Consider the following 16,645-nt stretch of genomic DNA (forward strand, 5'->3'; position numbering starts at 1 on the left):
TTGCTTCAGGGTGTTTTGAGAGGGGGAATATTCTTCGTGTGGCATTTTTTTCCCCTAAGTGGAAAACATTCTTTAAAGGAACTTCTTGAAACAGAAAGCATGATCAATAAACGCAGGACACAAAGATTTTCAAGAAGCAGTTTGAAAATAAGTGATCTGTGACACATATTAAAAGACTTCCAACAACTGTGACCACATAAAAAAGTAAAACAGCAAATCTACAACAGGTACAAATTATATACATTTATTTTTTTAATAATTTTAAATAACACTCTTGTATAAATTCTTTCTTATATTCAAATCATACACAAATTTAGAAATGCATCATGAAGCCTAGTCCAGCATATGTATGAGACATGTTTTTAAGATGTGCGTTAGAATTTTAGTGACATAAATATGATTTTAATGTTTCAGAAACACTCCCAATTGCTTGGGCGGAAATTTAACGTATTACAGAGTGCTTGTGCCTAGCATGAAGTCGCTTTCAATTGGTCAGCTCTCAGGCTAGTGCAGGCCTCAGGCCTGGTCTCGCGTTCTAGAGCTGCTGGTACAGTTACTGCAGATGGTTCCCAGTGGCCTTTGAAAAAGCATCATTGGACCTCTGACACTCTGGGGATCCGTAGCCTTTTTAGTTCACGTGGTATCGTTTGATGTCTTCAGGTGAACCAGTGTGCTCTTCCTGCTTCTTCCCTTGGCGTAGTCACTGGCTCAAGGTTGAAGGGAAAACTTACACTAACCTCCCGTCACTCCCCTGCGCACACCAAACTCGTTTCAGCTCCCAAACTCCTACCGAGACGATCATAGCGGACCACAGGCTCTTCGTCGATGAGGCCAGAGACGCTTCCTTTGCCCTAACGGGTTACCTTGGGTTGCTTTTTAGTTTTCCGAAATTTTTGTGGGAGCTTTCTTTCCTTGTGATATATAAATTGAACTCCTTCCCACATACCTCAAAATATAAGAACCAGGGAATGTTCATAATCAGAGGTGCTATGTTGACCGTATGTCCTACAAAGAAAGACAGGACCAAAGTGAATGATTTAATAATGCGGTCCAAACTAGGGCTGTCAGTAGGAAGGGCTGTCGTTTCAGCTCTCTGGCTCCAGAGCAGCACAAGAAGGGCTACGTGTCCTCCAGGCACTCAGCTGGCCACAGCGAGCCGCAGGTCACTGAGTGCTGCTTAACGGTCAAAGTCTCCAGGAATCCTGGGGCGAGAGTGCAGACATACAACGCGACGCTTCCACAAATCCTCTCCCCCACAAACCTCTCTCCTCCCATTCCGTGTCAGCTCTGTTCGCTCTTAAAATTCAGGTTCCCTAAAAGTAACACATTAAGTCCACAGGACCTTAGTATACATGAGGTTTAGTTTTATCATCATTTTTCTCTGTAACTAGAGAAATTCTATTAGTAAGACACCTCTGGGAGCTAGAGGACAGCAGTAGGGAGGGGAAAGTAAAGGAGGACAGACACACTTCTCAACACTACCCAGGACACATGACTGTCAGAAATGCACAGGGCTCACTGCAATGAATTAATGAAGATGAAAATGTCATCCCACAGCAGTATCTGTCATTCGTCAATCAGATTCACACTAGTCTCACCGCATTTGAAAATAAACACATCCCTACTTCTGAGACACTCTTAGTCTTTCTAAAGGACGTATGGGACCCTGGTGCGTGGGGATCACACTTCTAGCGGAATGACTGCTGTGCAAGGCATTTTTCTCAGGCCAATTTCCTAGAGTGATTTTGGTGGTAGATCACTTCATGATGGATTTCTACTTTAGAGCAAAATTACCTCCACCAGCAGAAACACAGAACACTAAAGAATATTATTTAAAATAGATTTTAAGAGCTTAATTTTTTCCACCAGGATAAATTAAGAACATGACCTAGGCTCTGTTCATAAATATGTAAACGTTCTTTGTGATTCGATTTTTGCAACTCCTTTTAACGTCTATTTCAAGGAATGTCTACATAGCCAGAATCTGGACTGTTCGTTCAGCTTTGGCTCTTAGACCCCAACAAACTCTTTCTTTCTTTATTGTGTTAACTTCTGTGAACAAACGTTCATGTCCCACTATCCTCAATCCCTGGCTTTGAGGGCGTGATAGTCTGGGAAAGGCATATGTCACTTTACACAATTCCTTGGAACAGTCTCTATACGCATATGTGGCAGCTGCTGGGGAAATCGGGTTTTCTTTCCCTGCTTGGAAAGATCAGTTTCCTTTTATGAAGCACTGACTGGTATTTTTATTTTATCACCAACACTGGCTTCAGAGAGTAATCCTCCATGTTCTTTCTGCAAAGTCCTTCGTGGCTATATAGCCCTGGATTGTACCTTGTATTTACAAAAATCAGAAACGTTCACAGATGGGATTCTTCCTCCCAGCCTTCCAATGTCTGCAGCTGGGTCATTTCTGCACAAGCATACAGCTGAAAAAAACATGTGCTTCTGAGTTAGGAGTCCTGATTCCAAGCCTAATAACATACGGTGTAGCCTTGAACACGACATTTAACCTCACCGATAACTGGGAACAACAATTACTTCCTCAAAGGCCTGTGGTGAGGAACGAAGGACACAGGTACAGAAAGCCGCCTTGCAAACTGCAGAGGGCTATAGAAACATTATCTGATTTTAATGTGATCTCTCTTTCATGAGCAATGGCCAGATATCCAGAGCCTCTCCAGTTACTAGAAGTAGATTATCTGCCTGTACATCCTCCAGAGCATCATCTCCAACTGCAGAGGGATGACCAAATTCCAGGTTTTTCTCTGGAGAAGTCAGGTAGGGTGATCAGCTTGGCAGGGGTTCGTAGGTTTAATTTTTGCTTTTTTTTTTTCTAACTACTTGACAGTTTGTTCTTCCTCCTAATAAATATCTGCATTTGACTTCTGGTTGTTTTTCCTGGCTTTCCTTAATCTACAATCTGTCAACATCATAATTAGAGGAGAGCAAAGGCAGAGATGGCCTCAAAGAAAAAACTGCGTGTAAATGCAATGCCTGACTATACCCTCTCAACCACGGAGCCACCTTCCAGCCAGACAGGAAGATACAAGAACTGCAGTATGCAGGACGTGGTCCACACCCCGTGGCATCTGAGTGACCGGCTACATTCAAATGCAGGAGTATTTGGGGGTGGGAGAGAATATAAATAGTTCACAGGTATGATATTTCACAGCGGATCCCAAGTGATATGATGGCTTTTCTTTTGGAGCTAAAACATTTCTTCCTTTGGAAGACTATTGTTACTTAAAAAATTTTTTTAATAAGCATGTGTTTGTTCTACTTTAATCTATGTAAAATATAGAGAAGCTAATGTCTAAACAGGTGAGTAGTTTGGAGAATGCAGCCTTGTGTCCCAGCTTAACAATCATTGTCTTCAAAATCTATTGCTTGAATCTATAGGAAGTCAAAGACGATAGAACTCTACTTTTAGACTGAAAAAGGGAAAAATTAGAAACATCCAACCTGTTATAAATTTCAACAGTGTCAAAAGAGGGACTAAAAGTCACCGATGCTCACCAGAGTCCCAGCTCCAGCAATATTGCCATCTATTTCACAGCATTTTAACCCACGTTTTCTTTTTACAATGCCATTAACTGCTATACAAATAAATTCTAGATGATAAAATAAGACATGATTTTTTTTTTTACAAATAGATACAAATACAATGCTGACCAGATATTCTACATTAACTATATACACCTTATTTCTCTAGAGGCAGGAATAGTCCTTCTTTTTAAACAATTTATCATTTACACTGAGGCCTTAAGGAGAATCATCAGCTTTATGCTTTCCCAGACATTGCCTTCCTCTCTCTACCATTAGAAGCTTATCCTGTGCTTTAATCTTATTATTGAGCAAAAACTCTGGAAAGAAAAATCAAACCCTTCTAAAGATCTTCTTGGGACTTCACTGCCCCTATTATAGAAACAATCAAGATTGTGTATTATGACACAGCCCAAATATCAGCTTTTCCTCAAGGATGTCTTTTAGTCCAGTAAAATGAATATCCTTCCTGGCCTTCCTTTATCAAGAATGGAGATAAAGTCTTCTGGCAGTCCTTTCTCCTCCACATCCATCATCCTGTTTCCACTGATGGTGAACATTCCCCCAGGAATCTGTTTGGAGGTCAAAGCGGACTGGGGCTGCACTGAGAGGCCCAGCCTTCTACCCTCCCACGTGGTTCGGTACAAAAATACACTTTACTTCAAGTCCTCATCGTCGGTGACTGCTTCAGATCTTCATAGGAAAACTAAGAGTAACAGGCTAAGTACATTACACGTTTGTACCTGAAAATTTCCGATGCACTACATGCCTTTGCTTTCTCATCTCAGCGACTCTACCCAGGCTGTGGCGCAGAGAATGATGCTGTCTTAGTAAGCACTGTGGCCTTAAAGTCCAGGAGAACAGCTCTGGCTCCTCCTCAGGCTTTATAGTTATGCATTGGGGTCGTCAGGGTCAGCTGCCCGTTGGGAGCCACTTCATTGCCATCATCTTCCAACAATCCTGACACATCTGCGTTGGGAATGCTGTCGTGGTAGCTGCTGAAACTGATATTGTCTTCTTTCAGCTCGATGGTCCAAAAGGGGGCGTTGAGTTTCCGGTTTTGGTACTCCCGGTACATATACACAGCCCCCACAAACCCCATCAGCAGCACCACCACAATGATGATGACTGTCAAAATGATGATGTTAAATTGGGTCCATGACACGTCCGCTAAGGCCGACGTGCTGTTCTCTGCAGAGCTGACTGCAAAGACAGTCTGCGGGGTGGCAGGGGCAAAGGTGCTATTTCTAACAGGGGTGGGCACTGACGTGGTCAAAGGGGCCCTGGAGACCAGAGTGGTAGAACCTTCAGGTGTTGGAACGATAACTTCTGAAAATAAAAACAGAGGATGAAATGTAAAGGACAAAATATCTGGTTTTAAGAAACAATAAAAGAAATACACATGGGAGTGGAAGTTGATATGGGATGTTGACATGATACTCTGCTTTCAAGTAATGTTAAAGTAAGTTAAAAAATAATTTCTCAAGAAATATAGTGGAAAGAATCAGGGTCTAGAAAACTAGATTATTACACCCATGGCTGTTATCCAAAACGTATATAATATCCATACTACAATCTTTGGGAAAATTCTAATGTTGGAGTTTTCCATCCTCCTGTACTCTTGAATAGATTCACACAAATTCCTGAAAAGGTAGTAAGTATGTCACTAGTGACTTCTAAATCACTTTGTTAAAAGTGAAAGGGATAGCTAATACTCGTTTGAACTAAAATAAGTTCAGCATGTCTGATGGCACTTCATAAAGGTAAAATTCTCTTTAATGGGGGCAAAAACAAAATAGGGAAAATTGCATTTCTAGTTGCTTCTGAAAAACACAATTTAAATGGCCATAGTTGACATCAGCTGAGAGAGAAAACAGCCATTGCCAGCATAGTGATTTTTCCTTTAAATAGATATAGTTATTTTACAACTAAGGTACTATACTGTGTACTTCTAATGCAGCATAGCTCAGTAGAAATACCAAAAGCTTTGGGATCAAGTAGAACTGTGTAGCAATAAATAAGTGAGCCAATCTTCTTAAAACTGAGATTCCTCACCTATGAAATGGGAATAACGGTATCTATTTTACAGAGTCCTTGGGAAGGATTAAATAAAGTATAGAACATCGTTACATTTAATGCCCATAGTGCGTGGCACATACTAGGCACTCGATGAAATGATCCCTGTTATCATCACAATTCATCACCACAGCCGGCACACCAATCCACCCTAAAAAGAGGCGTGTCTTACATTCCCTAATAGCTAATAAGGAAAGTCATCACAGCCTGGTCAGCTAAATACGGACAAGGCGTACGCCTCCAGTGGGAAAGAAAATTGAGTGGCAGGTTCTCTGGACTAGGGATAGGGTTCAATCTGAGTGTTTGAGCCTTGATCACAGCAGAATAAGGATATCAAGAAAATGGTACAAGACTAACTCTTGCCAAAGGGCAACTGTATCAGCCCAGGATTCGGCTTCTGTCAGAATATCAAAGAACAGTTTATAGAAGAGCATGGTCTGATCTCTGACCTAAGTAAGTCTGAATATCCCCAACTCATCCCGAATTTCTAATCATTAATTTTTATCTGAATCCTTACTGAACTTCCCTGTAAGAAACATTTTGCCACATGAGTAACTTTTTTCTTTCAAAAATGAAGGAATATTTTTACTATTTCCTCCATCAGGTGGGAAAACTTAGGCTCAAAGTTAGGACAGAAGCTGGAATAAATTCTTATTTCTCAGCTAACTTCTAGTCAAGTTGTAGGTTTCTACTTAAAAAGATCTTTGATGATCCCTGGAAGTGATGAGAATACAGGAAGCAAAAGATAAAAGAAACGACAGGACTTTAAATTATTAAAATAAAAACAGATGAAGAGAAGATGTGAGAACACCGCAATGACTTCATCATGGTCCTCAAACTTCTGGAGTTGACTCTGGAGTCTCAGCAGAGCAGCAGGAATAGAAGGGAATCTCTTTGGGCAAATCTCTATCGAAATCTATTTCCCAAAAAAACTTCCCTGGTGGGACTGGAAGGTTTTACGAAGCTAAAAGTAGTTGTCCTGACATTTTCCTTGCTAGGTTAAGATATTAACTGTACACCCTTAGGAGAAGTTTTACCTTTCGTGATGCAGTTTCCCTCGAGGTCTCGATCGTAACCGTCCAGGCAGTTTTCACACCAAAAGCCGGTGGTGTTGTGGAGGCAGCTGATGCACTCCCCGCTCTCGGGCTCACAAACCCTTGGAGTCTTAACTGGGTCCACGTGGCCGTGGCACTGGCACTCCACACAGATGCTGTCAGAATTATAGTAGCCGTGGTTACAGTCATTGCAGTTCTGGCCTGTGTAACCGTCTTTACACTGGACACATTCAGGTTCCGATTCACCCAACTCTAAAGAGCAAGAACACCAACATGGTTTAGTACAATTTCAAGTTGTTTCAAGATGCAAAACTACTACTAACCCCGCCCCCGCCCCCCCCACACATACAAAAAAACATTTTACAGCCTCCGCCTATTATCTCCTCTCAAACTTAAGAAACACATGGAATCCAAAGTAACAATTTACACTTTATTTATTAATTGTCCAGAAAACCTAAAGAGAACAAAAGAAGTACGCTCATCTAAAGAATCTGAGTAATTGAGATGGAGAGGCACTCGTAATTCTTTTATTTCTTCCTCTTTAATCGCGTAAGACAGGATAAAATACAGCTTTAACAACAACACTCTCATCCCTCCTTTGTGTCTCATTTCACAAATGCATTTACTGCAAAGCTTTACTGTTTTCATAACTCCCTTTCACCTACAGCATCTAGAACTTTCTACCTGCTGATCACTGACTCACTGATTTTTCCTCTAAAAATGAGTATTTAGAGAAAGGCCTTACTTATGATACAACTGCCTGTAGATGTCACTGCTGAACAAGGGCAGCGAAGACATTCTTTCGAGCCATCAGGACTCTGATAAAATCCTTCTGTGCATTCTTCACAGTGATCCCCTTCGCTGTTATCCTGGCAATTGAAACAAGCACCTAAAAGAAGCAAATCATTTTAAGAAGTTAAAGATTTACTGCAAAAGCACGGTAACTTTAAATAAATTATATGTACCTACAAACCAAAAAAACCTTAAGCGGAAACCAGAAAAAGTCACCCAACACAGGTCGCAGAGTTCAGTTTCTCTCCCATCTTACTCCTACACTGAACAGGCCTACAGCTCCGGTCCCTACTAGCCTGTAAACGCTTTAGGAAGGGGCTGGGTACATGACTAGAGTTGTAATAAGCCCTTGTTGATTGATTGACTACATACCGAAAGCAGGCCAACAATTTGCAAAGAAAAAAAAAAACAACCTAAAGATCTATTAAAAGAAGAAAGTGTTATTTCCTTGGTTGGGATTCTGTAGCTAAATAAGGAAACTAGGCCTATATGTATGAATACACATAAATCCTACAAATATTGCATGGAAAAAAGCAAACTGCAGAATAATACATAAAAAAGGAGTGCTTAATTATTTTGTACAAATTAATTGATTTTTAAAATTTGGGGGGGAAATTTTGTACAAATTAATTGATTTAAAAAATTATCATATGTGAAATAGATCGTCAATCCAGGTTCTATGCATGAAACAGGGTGCTCAGGGCCGGTGCACTGGGATGACCCTGAGGGATGGGATGGGGAGGGAGGGTCAGGATGGGGAACACATGTACACCCGTGGCGGATTCATGTCAATGTATGGCAAAACCACTACAATACTGTAAAGTAATTAGCCTCCAATTAAAATAAATTTAAACAAATAATAAAATAAAAATGTATAAAATAACCTAAGTCCAAAATTAACCAATAACGTTACCCCCCACAGGAAGAACCTCAGAGCATATGAAGTATAATCACTCCTCCCTTGACCTAAATATATGAAAATAGTATATATTAATTCTATCTTTATTTCTCACAATTCCTTCTTATGCCTTGAGTTTTCTTAGTTGCATTTATCTAAAATATCCATATTACCCTCATTTAAAAGAGTGATTTATGCTTTGTAATTAATTCTATGTTCAGAGATTTTTCCTCTCAACTCAATAAACATTTATTCCTCTGCAAAAAAAACTAAAAAATAAAAATTTTTTTGGCAAATTGCAAGGAACATGGGATCTTCGCTCCCCAACCCGGGGTCAGATCTGCATCTCCCACACTGGGAGCACCGAGTCTGGAGTCTCAACCACTGCACTGCCAGGGAAGGCCCCTGATCGACTGACTGAAGTAAAAATTTAAAAGCCATACTAAACAATACTAAGCAAATGGATACATAATACCCTAGGCAGAGGGATACATTCAAATGCAATAAAAACTAACCATAGACTGAGAGGGTATAGGCAAGTTTTATGCTTTGTTTATCTCTGTAGAGGGAGGGAAGAAAATGAAAGTAGGGAAGAAAACAAAGAGAAGGACTCCAACTCTATTTGGAAATTTTCTATTAAGCAAAATACCAAAATGTTAATAGTTCTCTAGGTGTGGGTACATGAGTATTTGTCATATTATGCTCCACATGGCTTTATATTTTAAAATTTAAAATAAAAATGAAAACAATAATGAAATGAAAAGGAAGGAGCCAAGCAAAGTTGTGTGTGTCTTAATAATACCCTTTGGTCCCCTATTAGGAAGGACATTCGATGGGCACTGAAGGAGCATAATGTCTACAAACGGAACAAAACTGTATAATTTACATTCAAAGAGACACTCAGAACTACTATCGCAGAAATGAGTGAAGTCTATGTAGAAATCTAGGAAGACAATAAAAAGTTTACATGCTAAGCTAACTACAGTTCAATGCTAAAACCATCATAAATAATTTTATTTGATTCCTCTTCCTTACTAGTGAAATATTTACAAAAAAGAAGAGACAGAATGAGATTGTGTAATAAAATGATCTGACAACTGGAATAAGATTTGAAAAACTAAAAGAATGATTAATATACATACAATTATTAACATACATGTCAACTCTCAACTCTTAAGCAATTACAGCAAAGTTCTTTGAAACTTCATGAACTTATCTAGAAAGACATTTAAAAATTTTTTATATGAACACTTAACCCTTAAATCACATTTGCATGTAAATATCACTTTTAATCATATAACTTTTAAGGTCTGATACTGCGAATGATATATTTCATATATACAACAAGTAGTATATCCTCATATAGTGACGAACACTTCAGGTACTGATTTCTTCCCAGATCCTATTATATCCTGATCCCTCTTTAGCTATGTATCTTCGTGACGATAAAAATAGCTGAAAAATACATACTAGGAAACTGTACATTCTTGTTGTAAAAATAAAATAATGTTAAAAGTCAAAGTGTTCTGCAGGCTGGAAAATACAAAACTTGCTTTATGTATAAAATCTGTCTACCTGCTCTCCCCATATTAAAAATGTTCAATGGAAATAATTACATATATATAATATTTTGCTCCTATAATGTTATGGACCTACATGCTTATTATTTTGGGACTTTCTACTATTCTAGAAAAGACCACAAACATCTGTCTCTCTGCTTATCACAATACAGTTCCACTCTCCTAAACCATTTATTTTAGAGCATTTTACATTTTCTCCAGAAAAATTTTTAATTTTGATTTGTTTTATGCCATAAGCTGCAATGAGAAGTCAATAAGAAAAAAATAACTCTACGTGGTGAGTATGTTATCTTAAAAGTAAGGATAAAAACAAGTATAACAACAGAATTCACAGGTTTTTGAAAACTCATCACTCTATGTTATTTAAAAATCACACACACCTGGAACACAGCTAGAGAATAAGCAAGATTAATACGGACAGACCAGACATGAATACACCAGAATGCTCACTACAGGAGTGGGGACAACTGTCAGGTAAGTGTTTTCCCCTTTAACTTTCAAAGTGTTTCTACTATGCACTTATCACTATTATTTTTACTATCTTAAATTCTTCTGATTATAAAATTAATACATTGTAAAGTATATCACATGCATACTGTAAAACATTTCAAGAACTGAGTTCAATTCAGTCACTCAGTTGTGTCCGACTCTTTGCAACCCCATGGACTACAGGACGCCAGGCCTCCCTGTCCATCAGCAACTCCCAGAGCTTGCTCAAACTCAAGTACATCAAGTCGGTGATGCTATCCAACCATCTCATCCTCTGTCGCCCCCTTTTCCTCCTGACTTCAATCTTTCCCCAAATCAGGGTCTTTTCCAGTGAGTCAGTTCTTCACATCAGGTGTCCAAAGTATTGGAGTTTCAGCTTCCCCATCAGTCCTTCCAGTGAATATTCAGGATTGATTTCCTTTAGGATGGACTGGTTGGATCTCCTTGCAGTCCAAGGGACTCTCAAGAGTCTTCTCCAACACCACAGTTCAAAAGCATCCATTCTTCGGCGCTCAGCTTTCTTTATGGTCCAACTCTCACATCCATACACGACCACTGGGAAAACCATAGCCTTGACTAGACGGACCTTTGTTGGCAAAGTAATGTCTCTGCTTTTTAGTACGCTATCTAGGTTGGTCATAGCTTTTCTTCCAAGGAGCAAGCATCTTTTAATTTCATGGCTGCAATCACCATCTGCAGTGATTCTGGAGCCCAAGAAAATAAAGTGTCTCACTGTTTCCACTGTTTCCCCCTCTATTTGCCATGAAGCAATGGGACCAGATGCCGTGATCTAGGTTTTTTGAATGCTGAGTTTTAGGCCAGCTTTTTCACTCTCCTCTTTCACTTTCATCAAAGCTCTTTAGTTCCTCTTCACTTTCTGTCATAAGGGTGGTGTCATCTGCATATCTGAGGTTACTGGTATTTCTCCTGGCAATTTTGATTCCAGCTTGTGCTTCATCCAGCCTGGCATTTTCATGATGTGCTCTGCATATGTTAAATAAGCAGCCTTGATGTACAGCCTTTCCCAATTTGGAACCAGTCTGTTGTTCCATGTCCGGTTCTAACTGTTGCTTCTTGACCTGCATACAGATTTCTCAGGAGACAGGTAAGGTGGTCTGGTATTCCCATCTCTTGAAGATGTTTGTTGTGATCCACACAGTCAAAGACTTTAGCATGCAACTTAAAAAGCATTTCATGTACAAAATTAAAGACTGATTTTTTATAATAAAAATAAAAATAACTTTAAAATCCATTTACAGTAGGAACTAATAATATGAATCTGCTTTTCTACCAGCTTACAAATCCTCTTTGGGAGGCAACATAGCATAAGAAAAATGATGTGTGTTTATCATTATCATGTATTTAATGTCAGATATGAGTTCTATTCTCAGCTGAACCTCTTCAACAAATAGCTTCCCTGAGTGAAACTGAAAGTTGCTCTGTCGTGTCCAACTCTGTGACACAATGGACTATACAGTCCATGGAATTCTCCAGGCCAGAATCCTAGAGTGGGTAGCTGTTTCCTTCTCCAGGGGATCTTCCAAACCCAGGGATCGAACCCAGGTCTTCTGCATTGCAGGCGGAATCTTTACCAGCTGAGCCACCAGGGAAGCTCAAGAATATTGGAGTGGGTAGCCTTCTCCAGGGGGTCTTCTCGACCCAGGTATTGAACCAGGGTCTCCTGCAGTGCAGGTGGATTCTTTACCAGCTGAGCTACCAGGGAAGCTTCTCTGAGTGACCTTCAGCAAATAGCTTCTCTGAGTTTCACTTTTTTAATCTGTAAAATGGAATCATAACTCCCTGCCCAATGATTTAATATATGTAAATATTTCGGAGGGTGAAAAACTGCTCCATAGGATATAGTGTTTTCTCTTTAAGCTTCAAATTCCTCATCTATAAATTAGGAAAGTTGAACCGGATGAGATCTAAATTCCTTTTAAAACCGGAAACTTGAGAATCTTTCGATCATGATAAATGATATGCTATGAGAATTAGCTGAAGTGTAACTTTGTTCGTTATGCTTTGCCTGGAACCTCCAAAATATAACAATACTGTCTTAAAATTCACATTTTCTTTGCTGAAAGATGGCCAAAGGAGCAAAAAAAAAAAAAGGAACTAGTGTTTCCTGAAGATGATCTCATGCTCCTTGGCTAAGCATCAAAAAAGTCTGGTGGGGGTGACCAAGAAAATAACTGGTCAAAGGAAAGAATGTAGGATTCCTTTCCAACCAAACTCAGTGACAAAGCTTTGGAAACATAAATCACCACCTGTAAAAAGCCTTTTCTTTCTTTATTTCACTATCTCTAGTTCACATATAACCTGTCAGAAATGCAGCAAGTTACTTCGTTTTTTTTTTTTTAATGCCTAATCTTCTCTACTGAACAGAAGGCAAACTTTATCCTGTTAAACAGAAAGAAGGACAGCCTAAGGAAACAAGGCAGCGGGTAACAGAATCACCATAAGGTCCGAAAGAAAGCCAGAGGCCAAGAAAACCTAGTTATGGAAGGCAGTTTGAATTTTATTCGAAGAGGGATGGGAAGCCTTTGGTGGGTTTGAGCATGGGAATGACATGATCCGGTTTTACATTTTTAAAAGATCATTCTGGTTGTTATGTGGAGACTGGACTGTGGTAGAGAGGGGCTCAGAGGATCGGGACAAGAAAAGGGGCAGAATGATCAGATGAGAGACGGTGAAAACAGTTTCGAGAGGTGACAGTTGGTTAGACAAGGAGGATGGCAATGAAGGTCACGCTGAATGGCAGGCTGAGCAGAACTCGCTGACGGACTGGATATTTACAACGCATGCACACGTGCTGAGTCGCTTAGTCATGTTCACTGCTTCGCGATCCCATGGACTGAAGCTCTCCAGGCGCCTCTGTCCATTCTCCAGGCAAGAATACTGAAGTGGGTTGCCATGCCCTCCTCTGGGGGATCTTCCTGACTCAAGAGATTGAACCCACATCTCTTATGTCTCCAGCATTGGTAAATAGGGTTTTTATCACTAGTGCCACCTGGGAAGCCCCAGATATTTACAAAAAGGAAGAGCAAATATGACTCGTGTGGTGCCAGTCACCAAATGAAGAACACGAGGGGCAAAGTAGGCTTAGCGTATAGAGTAAAATCAAGAGCTGTTTTGGATGCATCAGGCTACAGTGCCACACGGAGCGCTCAAGTGAAGATGTCAAGGGCACTGTTAGAGCTCTGAGTGTAGCAACCAAGGGAGAAATGTAAATCTGGTTATCAGAACATTTGCAGATGGCACTTAAATTCAAAGGACTGAATGAGATCATGCAGGGAAAGTATAAATGCAGAAGACAAATGTGTCAAGACAAACCTCAGACACTCCAGGGCTTATAGCTGAAAAGAAGATCTAGCAGAAGTGATCATGAAAAAAAGGGGGGAAATGGGTGATATCCTAAAGTGAAGAAGGTCACTGAGTGATGAAGGAGTGGGCAAGCCCGTCAAGCTGCTGAGGTCAAAGTATTCACCATGTGACACTATGAATACACGAAGGCACCTTAAATCCTCACAGAGAAGTATACGCTATGTGAACATGGTGAAGTGAAAGTCGCTCAGTCGTGTCCGACTCTTTGCAACCCCATGCAGTCCATGGAATTCTCCAGGCCAGAATACTGGAGTGGGTAGCCTTTCCCTTCTCCAGGGGATCTTCCCAACCCAGGCATCGAACCCAGGTCTCCCATATTGCAGGAGGATTCTCTACCAGCTGAGCCACAAGGGAAGCCCATGTGAACATAAAATTTTAGCTCAAAAAATAACAGTCCACCTACCTCCATTTTAAGGGAAATATGTGTTGAAGAAAGAAAATCTATAAAAATACAGGAGAACAGAAAGAAGAAAAAAAAATCACCGAAGAAATCTGTCATTAAGATTTTGAATACTTTTCCTTGAATCTCTCTTTTATATGGAGAAGTTTTGGGCTTTGCTTCTTAGACAGGCTAAATACAGGCACATGTAATTGTCCTGCTTCGTTCTCTCTCTCATGTTGGTGTCCAACTCTCTGGGACCCTAGGGACTGTGGCCCACCAGGCTCCTCTGTCCATGGGATTCTCCAGGCAAGAATACTGAGTGTGTTGCCATTTCCTTCTCCAGGGGATCTTTCCGACCCAGGGACTGAACCCAAGACTCCTGAATTACAAGCAGATTCTTCACCACTGAGCCACCTGGGAAGCCTATTTATTGTTGCTTGTAATGAGCCAGGCTCTGGATAAACATATCGCACTGAATCTTCATAACATAGCATTAGGCAGTTACTGCTATAATACCAAATTCCTAAGTGAAAAGACTAAGTAATTAGTCCAAGGTAAGTCAAGATTTCATTTTCTGTGCTCTTATAGTGTACTGCCTAGATAACTTGATTTGCTTCATTTTCTGTTGTTAGAAGTAAAGTTGTCTAATTTCTTAGAATTATAACTGCCACTGTGGTGAGCATCTTTGAACATAAAGCTTTTTAGGAATTTTGAATTATTTCCTAAAAATTGATTTTGGGAAAAAGAACTACTTAATCAGGGAAGTATTTTTAAGACTTCTGATACATATTGCTTTCTAAAATATTTTTCTCAATATATTTTATCACAAAAAGGTTACTTTAAAAATCTAATTCAATCTAACATACAAGGTGTAGGTGAGATGAGGGGTGAGGGGGGAGTAAGGCCTGTGACAACGCAGTAAGTGGCCACCAGAGGGCAATCTTGTGCACCAGGACGCTGCTGGTGGGAAAGTCTTCAAAATTTGAGACAAAAGCAAAGACTGATTTTGTATTAAGCTGACAGTGTCATATGGAGTATCTATACTCTCTCATGTTAGATTCCACTTTTATCATACTTCCAAACAGATAAATCATTTATTTCTTATTACTAGCCTTTAGAAATCATAACCACGAAAAGCATTTCTTTTGCCTTAAATTATCTCCTGACCAAAAACAGGTTGGGATTTACGTGACATTTAAGAGAGCTACCCCACTGCCACGAGGAAGATCAGAAATGAGAACCCACAGTGTAGACTGCTTCCTGGTGCCACAAATGAATCAGGCAGCGACTTAAACCTACTCAACATGATGAGGCGCTTCTGTCATCCAGGACTGAAACTCATTTTCCTCTGTAAGTTCTCCCATTCATTTGGTCATTCATCCAACAAAAAGTTAGTAAATACTTACTGTGGACTAATTTCCAAGATAAATGTGAAAAATGGTGAACAAAACTGGTATGAAACTTACAGTGTAGTGAACAAACCATATATGACTCAACCACAAATAAAAGGTATTATTACAAACTGTGATATGTGCTATGAAAAAACCCATGTATATGAGAGTGTATAACTGGGGAAACTGTCATTTAGCTTGGTGCATAGACTGCTTTCTAGTGAAAGTAACATTTAGCTGAAGGCCTGAAGGAAGGACATGGTTTAATAAGGCAAAGGGGCCAGGAGTTGGGGTACAAGTATATTAGAAAGACCATTCCAGGCAGAGGAAAAATTATGTGCGAGAGACTTGGGACAGGGGAACATACCTGTGGCGGATTCATTTTGATATTTGGCAAAACTAATACAATTATGTAAAGTTTAAAAATAAAAAAAAAAGAAGTAGAAGCCAGTGTGACTGGATCACGAACAGTAAAGAAAAAGAACAGCACAAGACAGAACTGGCAAGTAGGCAGGGACTGGATCGTGTAATTGAAAAAAATAACACAGTTTCTTCTAAATCAATTTGTTTCTCCTTAGACTAGAGGATTAGAATGAAGAATAAGATTTCAACACAGTCAAGGCTATGGTTTTTCCAGTGGTCATGTATGGATGTGAGAGTTGGACTATAAAGAAAGCTGAGCGCCGAAGAATTGATGCTTTTGAACTGTGGTGTTGGAGAAGACTCTTGAGAGTCCCTTGGACTGCAAGGAGATCCAACCAGTCCATTCTAAAGGAGATCAGTCCTGGGTGTTCATTGGAGGGACTGATGTTGAAGTTGAAACTCCAATACTTTGGCCACCTGATGCAGAGAGCTGACTCATTTGAAAAGACCCTGATGCTGGGAAAGATTGAGGGCAGGAGGAGAAGGGGACAACAGAGGATGAGATGGTTGGACAGCATCACCGACTCAATGGACATGGGTTTGGGTGGACTACAGGAGTTGTTTAGGGACAGGGAGGCCTGGCGTGCTGCGGTTCATGGGGTCGCAAAGAGTCGGACACGGCTGAG

The 16,645-nt window shown here is 40.1% G+C and overlaps 1 protein-coding gene across 1 annotated transcript in view; it reads right to left on the reverse strand.

The window, feature by feature from the left end:
* Positions 1-228: 228 nt before the first annotated feature.
* The window catches only part of MEGF9 (multiple EGF like domains 9), an 80,447-nt gene continuing 64,030 nt past the window's right edge, over positions 229-16,645 (reverse strand). The window contains exons 4-6 of the mRNA XM_086413970.1: positions 7,426-7,569; positions 6,663-6,932; positions 229-4,878 (exon numbers count right to left, since the gene is read on the reverse strand). Coding sequence (XP_086270096.1) covers positions 4,427-4,878; positions 6,663-6,932; positions 7,426-7,569 — 866 coding nt within the window. The 3' untranslated portion in view covers positions 229-4,426. The remainder of the gene's footprint in view (positions 4,879-6,662; positions 6,933-7,425; positions 7,570-16,645) is intronic.

This window comes from Bos grunniens, chromosome 8 (assembly GCF_055505025.1).
Source record: "Bos grunniens cultivar Pamir isolate PY7600 chromosome 8, Bosgru_T2T1.0, whole genome shotgun sequence".
Classification (NCBI taxonomy): domain Eukaryota; kingdom Metazoa; phylum Chordata; class Mammalia; order Artiodactyla; family Bovidae; genus Bos; species Bos grunniens.